This window comes from Alligator sinensis, unplaced genomic scaffold (assembly GCF_000455745.1).
Source record: "Alligator sinensis unplaced genomic scaffold, ASM45574v1 scaffold434_1, whole genome shotgun sequence".
Taxonomy (NCBI): domain Eukaryota; kingdom Metazoa; phylum Chordata; order Crocodylia; family Alligatoridae; genus Alligator; species Alligator sinensis.
Window position 1 is genome coordinate 468,974 of NW_005841994.1, and position 12,887 is coordinate 481,860.

The following is a 12,887-nucleotide window of genomic DNA, read 5'->3' on the forward strand; positions in this document are numbered from 1 at the left end:
CCAATAGCTAGCCGCCACGTATGCCTACATTTAGAACCGGCCAATAATGTGGCACAAATCTAAATACAAATGGCAGGAACTCCTTTGCATCGTGCATCACTATAATGCAAAAGGAATGCACTATGCAAAGAAAGCTACAGAACTGGCAGGAAAAACTCCTGCACACAGGTTCTTAATTGCAACAGAACACTCCACCGTGCAAAAGAGCTGCAATTTGGCGGGAACATGATTTAGCGATGCCGAAGCACACACGAACAAGAAAAACCACAACTTTGGGTTGTGACAAACAGTTCCCCCACTGTGAAACTGCATGCCCAGGGCATGCTTCAAGGCGCTCAGTCCTGAGAGCATAAGTTGGGGTGAAAGGTAAGTAATTCATGGGAAATTTTCAGTTTCACTTCCAGCTCTGCAGGCAAAGGAACAATGTCTTGGGTTTCACCTGTCACTAGAATGCTAGTCCTTCTCTGTAGCTATTTTTGATCAGTAATGAGTGACACTGAAAGATTAAATATACGTAGCTGTAAAATGAAATGTAAAACCATACTGGAGGTTTAATAGGCCATCCTTTAAAAATGAAGTATTTGCCATCTACCACACTATTTAGTTAAAGCATATGGTCTTCGTTATAATATTCTGGCAGTCCACACACTATACTGCACATACATATACTGACTTTACAGATGGTAAGGAGATGTAGTTTAAAAGACCAGACTACATTGCTGGAGGTGTAATCACCCTAACTCATTGTGGTCAACCACAAGACAACACCTTACCCTGCCACAGGTTATTAAAATACACTTGAGAGATCCAACAAAGAGGGAGACCTGACCTTCTACAGAGGAAGGCAAACCCCCGACCCCCAACCCATACCAATCTATGTGGTGCAAATCCTTCCTGGCCCCAGATATGACAATTGGCCTGACCCTGAGTAGAAGGGAAAGACCCTAGCCAGGAACCTCCAGGTTTGAGTCCCAACAGGAGCACTGGCACACCCAAGTCAAAATCCCCAGGCCTTTGCTGTAGCCAATACCCAATGTTTCTGTGGAACACTTAAAAGAAACACCCCTAACACATAGCAGCAGGAGGGGAAAAATTCCCCTCATGTGGCAACCAACAAAACCCAGAACCATGGGAAATGCCTATAGCAAAACATAGGAATAATTATTCCTAGATTAACTTTGATCCTACCCAGTCTCTTCTTGAACACTTTCAATGATGTCTACAACTTCACCAGGCAATCTATTCCATAAAATAGAACATGAAGTAGTATAAAATGCACAAGTTTTTGAGAAATCTCTTAGGTCATGTAAAAATTTACAATCACAGGTTAACATTAAACAGGAGCCAAGACAAGCAGAGATTGCTGGGTGATATCTGTGACCTGTGTTACACAGGATGTCATATTAGAAGACTTGCACTTGTGCACTGCGGTGCTGCAATGGGCTCTTAAGTTCTTCAGATCTATGAACATTCATCTTGCTACACATGATCATTATTATTCAATGCTGACAACATCTTTGCTTACAATCACATTATACTGCAGATTCTGATCATTTTTACTTCATTTTGTGTTTTTATAAACAAAATCATGTAGAATTTTGTTTCATGACATTTACATATAGTATAGTAGGGCTGTGCAACGATCTTTATAGAGACAACTGTGAGTTGGACTACAGTGTTGCTATTAAAGTTCTACTAAGAGAAAATGCTATCAACAGGCATCTAGGCTGTCACAAGGGCAGAAAAAGACAGTCAGCAAGGAACAAGAGAGCTCTAGATGAGAATTAAAACTGCTTTCCCTTGCCCCTGAACCTACCTGCAACAGCATTTGGAAACATCAAGGGTCTTGATACAAGTATAAATAATTTTTAATTTAAAGAGTCCTTAGCAAAGATGATAACCAAACGCAAAATTTTTTTGCAAATTATACGAGTAATATTCACTGCTTAAACGGTCTTTTAAATACACATGAGCTAGATGCACCCTGTGGACTTCATTTAAAGAAAAGTTACACTGGTATGGAACTGATGCCTCCAAGGTGTCCATTTTGAACAGTGTTTCCAACGAGACTGATATGCTTATATTGATATACGGCGTATAAAATACAGTCTTATTTATTAAAGATGACAGATTAACATATTGTTAAATCAAAGCCTATAAAAAAAAAAAATCAGGACAATTCTTTACTTAGGAAGCTAATGTTCTTATCACATTAATGTGTTCCCTACCCCACAATGTCAATTCACTTCAACTTCACAACTCCTAGATATGTGAAGCAGTACAGTGAAGTGCAAAACTTTGCACAAAAGCAGAATAATGTCTTTCCTACATCAAGTGTGTGAAAATAGGCTTCACTGGGATTGAATGAGGCCTAGAGAAGGAACCAAAAGGTGAAATGGTTCTTACATACAGCACTCTCAAAAGACTCTGGTTAGGAATTTGGGGCAAGGTTTCAGAGTAATCCTGTCCTTATGAAACAGTCTACAAGGGGTTCTCTTCAGGTGGATGTAATGGCTACTTAAAAGGCAGTCTGCATAGAAAGGAAACATAGGGAATGGCTTGCTATGAGGTGAAGAGGGGGACTGCATGAACCCTATCAATGCTACATGGAGTTCCCAAGCAGAAGGGGGCTAAGAGGGAGACCCCCATGAACCGCATCAATAGTACATGAGGTCCCAAGCAGAAGGGGGCTAGCAAACTAGGGAATAACTCTGATTAAGGTCCTGAAGAAATCTGGCCTCTGTTGGGTAAAAAAAACCGTGTATGCAAACACTGTTGCTGGATAGGCCAACTCTGTTCTTTCTGCCCTTCAAAAAGGGACACAAAAGATATCTAGGGCATTGGTGTGGCTCCTAATGGATGCTACCGGCCAAAGGAATCCAATCTGAAGTGGATAGGGCATACGTGCACCAAAAGTGAAATCTCTACAGACAAGTCGTCTGAATGCTCAACTCAAAACTGCCATCAGGGGTTGCGCTTTTTGTTCAAACTCAAAAACATTTTTATTACAAACGGTTACTGGGAAGGAAATAATTATTTTCCATATAAATTACCTCCCGAAAGACTCCCTTCTTTAAAAAACTAAACAAAAATCTACTAAGATGCCTGCATGATCTTTGTTATGCCCTTGTCTTCAGAGAGTCTACTTTTTTCATTTCTAAAAGCCTACATGAACTACGAGCACTTAATGAAAATTATCATTTTGATAGTGAGGTGTATGGGAATGTAACTGTAAATATTATATTTATCTGCTATCTAAAGATGATTTCTAGTCACACTGTTCATACCATTTCAACTCTGAAATCTGACTAGGTAACTCTTTCCAGTTAGTTTACTGGAGCCGAGAAATGTAGAAGAATCATAGTTATAAGACCAAGTTATTAGACCGTAATTATGAGTTTCCAAATAAATGTGATAACTATTGTCTGTATTAGTCTTTCTGAATATTGCGAGTCCTTACAAAAAAACCCAGCTTTTAGAGAGATAATTAGAAAGCTGATCATTCTTCATGTGTATCCAATCCCTGAATAAGCTTTCTTCCAAATCAATTATTCTCAGTAGATTTCCTACTACTACTAGACCAACTTTAGGGTTTTTTTTCTTCCAGGTTTCTGGAATTATATAAAGCAACTTTGGATATTTATGCTCCAGTTCCTTACCATACTTTACTTTGTTTTGGCTATCAAAATTAGTATTACACCATTATAAAGATAGAATGTAAGTACACATACCCTGCATAAAGTTTAAAAGTCCACCTTACTTTTACAACTTACACCATTGCTTGATTCAGCACAAACTAATAAAAGCCATATTAGCAGCGAAGCTACAAGCTGGCCACCTCACACAATTGTGGGACTAAAGCCTTTGTGATTAGAAAATCCTACTTACTGGAGGCGGTACACTACAGACGGGGAGGTGCTGTCCACTGAAAACCACAGAACACCCTGGGACCTGCTGTGTACTGCAAGCTGGTATGTGCTGGCCTGTGCAAAGTGGAATCCCATGTGGTGCCACCGTTGTTACTGTATATGAGACGGGGACTGTGCCCTGGTGAATCTGCATTGAAAGGTAGACAATTCTCAATAATTTTGTTAATTTACACCATTTAGATGGGTCTGAACAGTTACGGTATGATATCCAAAACAAATTCGCACTTACACCCCAGAAAAATACATGTTATACTTCAGGTATAAAATAAAGTTACAGATCTGTAATTCTTGTTCTCTAAAAATATTGTCTCCAGTGGATTGTTACTCTTGGATCAGTGCATTCTATACAAAACCAAGAGGGAACTCTCAAAGCAAAATGTTAAATCCTCTGAGGCACCATTATAGGTACTAAAAAGCATTTCAAATTCTTGTAAGGGCCCACTCACATACTGACGTTAGCGCCTTACAAAAAGGAGACAGTAATTCCTGCATAAAAAAAACAATTAAAGAAAAAAAAAAATCTACAAGTAGCTAAAGAATCTTTCCAACTCTGAGGCAGTAATGTGTGGATGAAAATCCAGAGATTTGTATCTTCAAAGAACAAGAACTTCAGATTAGCTTCGTTTTTCTCCAACAATGACCATCTCTGTAGATTCCCACGCTGAGACTGAAGCTCAAGAAATGTCTTTAAGTCCCACCATTTGGAAGTTAACAGCCAGGAACAGCCCAGTATGGAAATGAGAGTTGGTTTAGAGATGGCTACTCTCCTGAATTTGGCATAACATGCAGAAGCCAAATTAACAGTAATGCTGCACACATGACCAATTAGAATTCCAAGCCTCAGCTTTCACACATGTCTGTTTAAAGAATTTTTGGAGGTCCACAGTTTAAGTGACTGCTGCCCTAGCACTGTCCCAGGTAACAAATGGAGATGCTTTGTGACAGGGTTAGCAGAGACTTACTTCTAGACAGTGGCAGCAGTGTCAGGTGAGTATCCAGAAAGGACTATATTCTTACGGTACAGACAAACTCTGATATTTAGGAAGAAATAAATGTACTCCCTTCCCAAAGCAGATCAAGGGCCAAGCATCACCTTACCATGGCACCATTGACATTTGGTCAGACAGGATATTTAGTGCAGATGGCTCAGCATTTTCAATCATACTCCTCCAATTCTTTGAATGGGGCAGCATCCCTGGTTGAGGAACACTGCTGTGCTGCCTTGACTTACCACAGTGCTTCTCAACTGGGTGTTGCTACCTCCAGCTAAAATTGCTCCATGTGTCAGCTGCATAGCCAGCCTAGGAAGGGCTGCAGCATGTGTTCATGCTCCTCCTGCATTAGGGCTCTCTGATAACCCTAAAACAGAACTGGGTCGGGTAGGTGGAACCATCATACCTGCCTATTTCTGAAAGGAGCTGGAATGGTAAAGGCTACAGCCTGAGCCCATTTCATCTGCTTTAGGGTTATCAGAAAACCCTAATGCAGTAGGAGTGTGTGCATGCCACTGCCCTGTGTCAGGGGTAGTTTTACCTGGGCACCTGCATCATGGCACCCCAATTGAGAACCACTTAGAGGGTACAGAAGCGGTGTGGTGGGACCCTTTCTTTCTCCAGGTTTATCCCCATATAGTCACATCGCTCAGAATGGGATGAAGAATTTGGTCACCATTTGAAATTAAGATTCTAAGAAGTTTAGGAGGCCACCAGCTTTAGACTAGTGTACGTAGATCTCATGTTGGCATGCAACTGCCTGCTTATCTGAGCAGCGCTTTGCAGGAAGTACACAGAAAACCAATGATCTGTCACCTGCATGAACTATAAGTTTATGTACAAAGTGGTGTTGTTTTTCAACTTAAACTCTAAACGTTTTGTAATCTGACTACTGGACAAAACAACTCTCTCTCTCCCCTTAGATGCCGTGTAATGGCAGCCAACAAATGCACTCCAGCTATAGTCCCTTTCGCATGAACAGGACAGGGTTATACTAGACATTTTCTGTAAAAGATACTTGAGTCTAGAACCTGTTCCACAGCCTGGTCTCTCAGAACCAAACATGGTTAACTTTGAGGATATACTGCAAAGATCAGCTTCCTACTTGGGCAGGGAGTAGATGAAGAGTAGAGTGACCAATTTGGTGGTGAAATAAAAAGGCTTTCAAGTGTTCTATTATCATATCAGCAGTTAATTCTCTGTATTGTGAATTCTCTTTTCACATGGTATATTTTAACTCTGTAAAAGCACCTATAGTCAAGGAAAGGTACTTCATATACAAAGATACTCTAGCCTCATCTCATTATTTCACAACACCTATCAGAGGCCCTCAGAACCATGGTAATGGATGCCTTGGCAAACTGTCCTCTATTAGGCTTTGATATTTTTATAAACAGTATTTTGTGACATTTTTATTGTATTGTGCAGCTCCCAGGTCACCACAAGTTTTAAAAGGACTTGCCAACAAGAGGCAGCCAGGAGAAAGCAAGAGTGTTACCATCCTTATTGCCAACTACCTAGAGGGTTTTTTGTTTTGTTTGTAAGACTTAGAAAAAGGCAGTGTCCTCCAAATGGTCAGCTTTTATGCTGCTAGTATTCTTACCTGTTCATGAATGTCAACCATCACTGCATTTTGCTGCGGTGGGTGAGCAGCCGGGTGCAACATACGAGGGGATACATTCGGGGGATGGAAGGCGCGGGGCTCTTCTATTGCTTGTTGCTGTCCATATGGAAGATGGTGATAGTTTTCATCTTGACTAATAGAGTTATGTCGAGACAGACGATCCCTTCTTGCTCTCTGGCGTCTAACAGGAGGACTGTGAACATATTAAAAGAAAGGCTATGTACATACTGTGTACCTCAGGCAGTAACTGAAAACATACAATAAACATGGCCTCTAATACAGAGGTCAAATCTATATCACACATTTTAGCCCCGCATTGTAATGTCAGTCAAGGATGCGATATATATATTTTTAAACTGATAGACATACTGATAACAGCCTAGAGCAGATATAACTACCCAGCGTAAAAAGTACTTGAACAGGTACAGTTTATAGCAGTGTGGGGAACTGACATGAAGCTTTTAAAGAAAATAACATTTAACATTAAGTCAAACACTGCATAGCTGGGTTTTTTTAAAGCTAGATTTAAATTAAAAAAAAAGCTGGATTTAAAGCTAGATTTGGTAACTTTAACTTAGAATTCCTGTGCACAGATGTACCTGCAGCTACAGTCTTTAGTTATGCAACCATACAGCTATTTCACTAGTCCATGTGCCCTATTTGAGCAAAGAATTAACAGTTACCACTCAGCAACATGACAGAATATTGTGCCTCCTCTGTACTGTTCAATGCACAGAGCTATTGGTTTATTTATTGCTAACTAACAAATATGTCTTCAGAGTAGGGTGTGGATAACTTTCTCACAAGCCTTTCTATGGCACTCTTCACTACAGCATCTTAGAGAGTTTCATAAAAACGTCTTTTCAAAGCATACCAGTGAGGTAAGCTGCCAGCATTGTTTCCAGTTTACAGATGGGGAAACGAGGTACAAAGATTTGCATCAAAAGCATCCATTAAGTTTTGGATGCCCAATTCAAGACATCTAGGATACAATTATGTACTATTACATATTCTTTATATACGCAATTCACAGCTTCCATTGACTTCAGTTGCAGCTGGAAGTGCTCAACATGTCTGCAAATCAGACTCCATGGTCTCAAGTCTGGCCCCAGAGAATGGGAAACATAATTAATGACCACTTGTGAAGAGTCTGGCTGATGCAACTTGCCAGCATCACAGGAACTTTGCTCCCAATTTCCAAAGAAAAAAAAATTCAATTGCCCAAACTAGGAGAGCATTCCTTCTCTTGCTGCAGTTCCTTATTTCATTCGCTGCACACTTTCCAACTTCCCCAACCATTATAAACACTGAACTAGACAAGTTTTCTTCAATACTCAATCCTTGTTCACTCCTGTAACAGGTCCATTCTCTGTATTGAAAGAAGCAGGGCTCCTGTGGCAAAAATAGCATGCAATCATGCAATGCAAATCATTTGTCCTTGGTACCTACACAGCCACCATCATCACATCACCTGTAAGTCTTGTCTACACTTATAAGCCAGGTAACCCAAAGTAGCCAAGTAGGCTCTATGTCAAAAGAAGCTTTTAAAAGTCTATAAAAACTACATTACTACTAAAAATACACTTGTTAAATGTTGTTAAAGGAGAGAAGTTATTAATTTGCAACCTTACTGTATATATTTAATATTGAAGGTAGTAAACACTCAATTCTGGCATATTCAAGTTGCATCCTAAAACTTGCTGCACAGTACTATATAAGAAGTCCTATCATCCATCCATCGTTCTTCAACTAATATCACTGCAAAACCTACAACATATAATTAAGGACTTGTTTAGAAAAATTCTAGGAGTGGTTAGAGCCAACAATTCCAACATTAAATAAAAATTCCTGTCACTCCTAATATTCTTCTTAAGATGGGGTAGATTTTTAGCTCCACTTCTGTTTCTACTCTTTAGTAAGCAATTCAAATTTTCTGCTAAAGAACCAGAAAGGGAGGGGGAAAGCATAATTAGGCAGCATGGAACAAAGTTTTCTGAAACAACCTTTCACAAAAAAACCAAACCAAACCAAACCAAAAACTGTATAAAGGTTTCTCCCAAGTATGCACATCAGAACTGTAGAGAAATATCACTTACTTTGGGCAAAACTGAAAGCTTCCAAAATTGTAGCTTTTGAAGCTAACATGGAATTACTGAGAATTTCTCATAAAAATAATACAAATCTGTACTTAAGATATCATATTGCTACTGCAGTAGCACTCAAGACTTTTTATAAACAGCAAGGCTGGGTTCCACTGTGCTAAGGGCTATACAAATAGAGTAAATGACCACCTCCAGCCTCCAAAAATTAACAACATAAAAAACCCTAAATGGGAAGAGAAGGGGGACAGAAGAATAATTACGCCAGAACATGCACTAGTCTCTGATAGGCAGTGGTAATGATCACAGCTGTTCATACCTGATGATCCTTGTTCTCTGTAATTCCTTTGCAAACAAGGGTGATTTCTTCTATCAACTATTTAAAGATTCTAGAAGGGGTGTAGTGTACCTATCAAGGGAGTGGTTTTGGTAGAGAAGCATGAAGGACACAAGACTGAAGGAGGTCTGGAAGTTGCAGCACAAGGGCGAAAGAGGTGAAGAAGGAACAATTTGTAGCTCCCTCCTCCCAAGGAACAGTAGGAACCCCTATTCCAGCAGCTGAGAAAAGACGACACCTGCTTGTGCACTATATACTATTTTCTGATGTTTACATCTATTTTGTTTTGTTTTGGAAACAAAATGGAAAAAAAGCCACACTGGTGCTGGAGTACCATTTGGATGTGCAGTGCCTACAAAATCTGCTTAAAAACTGATGGAAATTCACAGGAAGTAGTGCAAAATAACTTCATTTATAAAGCAGAATCATAGTATCAGTACTTGAGGTCAAAGGGACCTAAACAGATCATCAGGTCCAACCCCCTGCCCTAGGCAGGAATGGGTGCCAGGATCATATCGCCCCAGCCAAATATCTGTCCAGCCTCCTCTTGAAGACCCCCAAGGTAGGAGAGAGCACCACCGCACTTGGGAGCCCATTCCAGAGCCTGGCAGCCCTAACTGTAAAGCAATGTCTCCTGATGTCCAGCCTGAACCTTCTCTAACAATTTGTGGTCGTTATTCCTAGTAACCCTGGGTGGTCCCCGGAGGAACAGAGCCTCCCCCAATTCCCACTGGTCCTCCCTGGTGAGTTTGTAAATGGCCACCAGACCCCCTCTCAGCCTTCTCTTGTGGAGGCTGAATAGGTTCAGGCCCTTTAGCCTCTCCTCGTAGGGCCTGCCCCGCGACCATATAGGTGGCCCTCCTCTGGACCCTCTCAACGCTAGCCACATCCCTCTTGAAGTGCGATGCCCAGAAGCGACGCAAGACTCCAACTGCAGCCTGACCAATGCCACAGAGGGGAAGTATCACTTCCGCGGACCTGCTTGGGATGCATCTGTAGATGCACGACAAGGTGCAGTTAGCTTTACTGACCGCTTCCTCGCATTGGCAGCTCATGTCCATCCTGGAGTCAACAATGACTCCAAAATCCCTTTCTGTATTGACAAGAAGGGTGTTCCCCAGCCTACAGGTGTGTTGCTGGTTCCTTCTCCCTAGATGCAGCACCTTGCACTTGTCTGTGTTGAATTCCATCCTATTCTCATCCACCCACCTCTGTAATTTGTCTAGATCTAGCTGGATTTTGTCCCTCCCCTCCAGCATGCCCACCTCGCCTCACAACTTGGTGTTGTCAGCGAATTTGGACAGAGTGCATTCCACACCCATATCTAGATCATATAACGGCTACTGAACTTACTTTACTAGAAAAGATATTTATACCATATAGTACCTGAAAGACCCAACCCAGACAAGAGCCCCACTGTGATAAGCCTGGTACAGACTGGGTAGTTTCAGCTAAAGACATAGGACAAGACAGGAAAAAGGTGTATGAATTAAAGGGCAGTGGTCAAACTGGAAACACAGGCTCTTCCCTTATTCACAGTCTCTAAGAAAGTAAGAATTGACATACTGGGTCAAACCAATAGTCCATTTAGCTATCTACCACCTCCACAGGAAGCTACTCCTGAAGTTCCGATTGCATTTCTCCCCTAAACTTTTGTTGTATGCTCTCTTCATTTGCAGCCCAACAAAGTCCTGAGACCTCCTGATCAACCTTCTCTTTGCTCTGGCCAAATATGCCATCTACCACACCAGGAAGGACCTGGCTGGGGGGAACCTAGGTAACTGTGGGGCTGTTTTCCTGTCATTCCTCTGTGAGTATCTTCTGCAGGCAGTTTCACTGGGCAGTATCCATAGTTTCTTCGCACATGTTTGAGGGGCAATGGGTGCTGGCCAGTGTTCTCTGCTTGGCAAGCCACTTGGAACCCTTAACCTATAACTTTTGCTCCCATCCTGTTTTTTCATTTGTTGTCCCAAGAATTCAGTTCCTGCACAGTTAGTGAGCTCCTTTGACTAAAGGAGACCTATGGTTTCCTGTGCAGTGAATAGGTCCATCTCCGACAGTGACAGGAGTGGATGTTTTAGGAGAACATTGAACTGGGTAGCTCTAGTACGATCTCTGCCTTATTCATTACCCTCCCTGGCATTCACCATCACTGGTTTAGAAATGCCAGAAGATAATAACTGTTAAATAGATCAGTCTGAGATTTAATAGAGACATCATCCATGAATTTGTCTAGTCCCTTGTTGAACCTGGCTGTATTATCTATCTCTATAACCTACTGTGGTAATGAGTTCCAACAGTTCACTATGCACTGTGTAAATAAAATACTTTTTCTTGTTAGGTTTACACCTGTCCCCTGCTAATTTCAGCTGGTGCCCTCTAATTCTATTTTACAGATTTCTATCGTGTCCCTGTCCCCTCTTTCCTCTCCCCCCAACCTTTTATTTTCCCAAACTGAGAGTCCTAGCCTTTTTTCTCCTGGTATGGAAATTGTTCCAGGCCCCTATCCCTTCTCTGTACCTTTTCAAATTCTACTATGCCCTTTTGGAGATGCAAAGACCAGAAATGCACACAATATTTAAGATGTGGGTGGCACCACAGATTTGTACAGTGGCATGATGACATTTTCTGTTTGGTTTTTAATTCCCTTACAATGCACAGTGTAAAATTACTTCTGTTGGTTGCCACTGCACATTGAACTGCTGTTTTTAAAGAACTATCAATGACGACTCCGAGGCCTCTCTTCTGAGCTGTAAGAGCTAGTTCAGAGCCCCGCATTGTATATGTAGAATTCAAGTTATTTTCCCCCATATGCACTGTCTTGCACTACAGTTCATGTGCCATTTGTAGTTCCTCTCCATAAGCTTGGAACTTGACTACCCAGAATAATTTAGTATCATTTGCAAGTTTGGAGACTTCACTATGCACCCCAATTTCCAGATCACTGATGAAAACTTTGAACACAGCCCAGCACAGACCCTTGCAGGACCCCGCTTTTGACCTCCCTCTACCCTGAATGGTGGTGATTTTGCTTCCCATGTTTTAATTAGCTCTCAATTCGTGAAAGAACCTTCCCTTCAATCCCATGACAATTCATTTCTTTAAAAAGCCTTAGGTAAAGGACAGAGGAGGAGCCAGAACAGGGTGCAGTGCCATAGCCCTATCCTTCCTTTCAGACCACGCTGCCAGCACAGCAACTGGGGACTTGAAGTCCCCGAGGTAAAAACACCATCCTACTTCCCCTCCATGCTCAACTGCACATCCTTTCCTCTCTCCTCCCATGCCCACTTTCCCCTGCTCTCCCTACTGTCTCCAGCTGCCCTAGGAGTGAGGGCATTTGTAGTTCCTCTCCAGAAACACTCCTTCTGCACTCCAGCCAGGCTGCATGGGGAGCCAGGCTCAGCCTGGAATAATAGCAACAGCAGAGGGATCCCTACTAGATCTCCCTGGGTGTTCCCTACCAACCTGGCAGCAGGCTCAGGGAGGGGGAAAACAGCCTGTCACCACTGCTGTCCTCAGCTGAGCTCAGCTCCCCATGCAGCCAGACTGGAGCAGGGCAGTAGTGGCTCTGGAGCTCCCCCTGACCTCAGGACAGGCAACAGCATGCATACACATATGCATGCTCCTTACCTGATTTAGGGACTTAAGAGTCTGCTTGGCTGCTCTGGTGGCAATCTCAAGGGGGTGGGGAGGAAGGAGGTGTGTAGGTACTCCTGCTGCACTGGTCCCTGATCCCTCACCCACCTTTACAAAATCCAGGATTTACTCATGGTGACAGACCTGGTTGGAATATTTGGATTTTTAAACTGAACAAGCACATGGATGGGGGGAATTAACAGCTTCCAAGAATGCCAGAAGATAGACCAGGCAGGATTTCTCTTGACAAAAAACTATGATGACTCTTTC

The 12,887-nt window shown here is 42.0% G+C and overlaps 1 protein-coding gene across 5 annotated transcripts in view; it reads right to left on the bottom strand.

The window, feature by feature from the left end:
- RNF38 (ring finger protein 38) overlaps positions 1–12,887 on the bottom strand; it is a 241,010-nt gene that overhangs the window by 25,156 nt on the left and 202,967 nt on the right. For all 5 annotated transcript variants that reach the window (XR_001357845.2, XM_025201434.1, XM_025201433.1 and 2 more), the window contains 2 exons: positions 6,525–6,738; positions 3,889–4,056 (listed from right to left, as the gene is read on the bottom strand). Coding sequence is in view for 4 of the 5 variants with exons in the window: in XM_025201434.1 (XP_025057219.1) it covers positions 3,889–4,056; positions 6,525–6,738 (382 nt within the window). In the remaining variant the exon portion in view is untranslated. The remainder of the gene's footprint in view (positions 1–3,888; positions 4,057–6,524; positions 6,739–12,887) is intronic.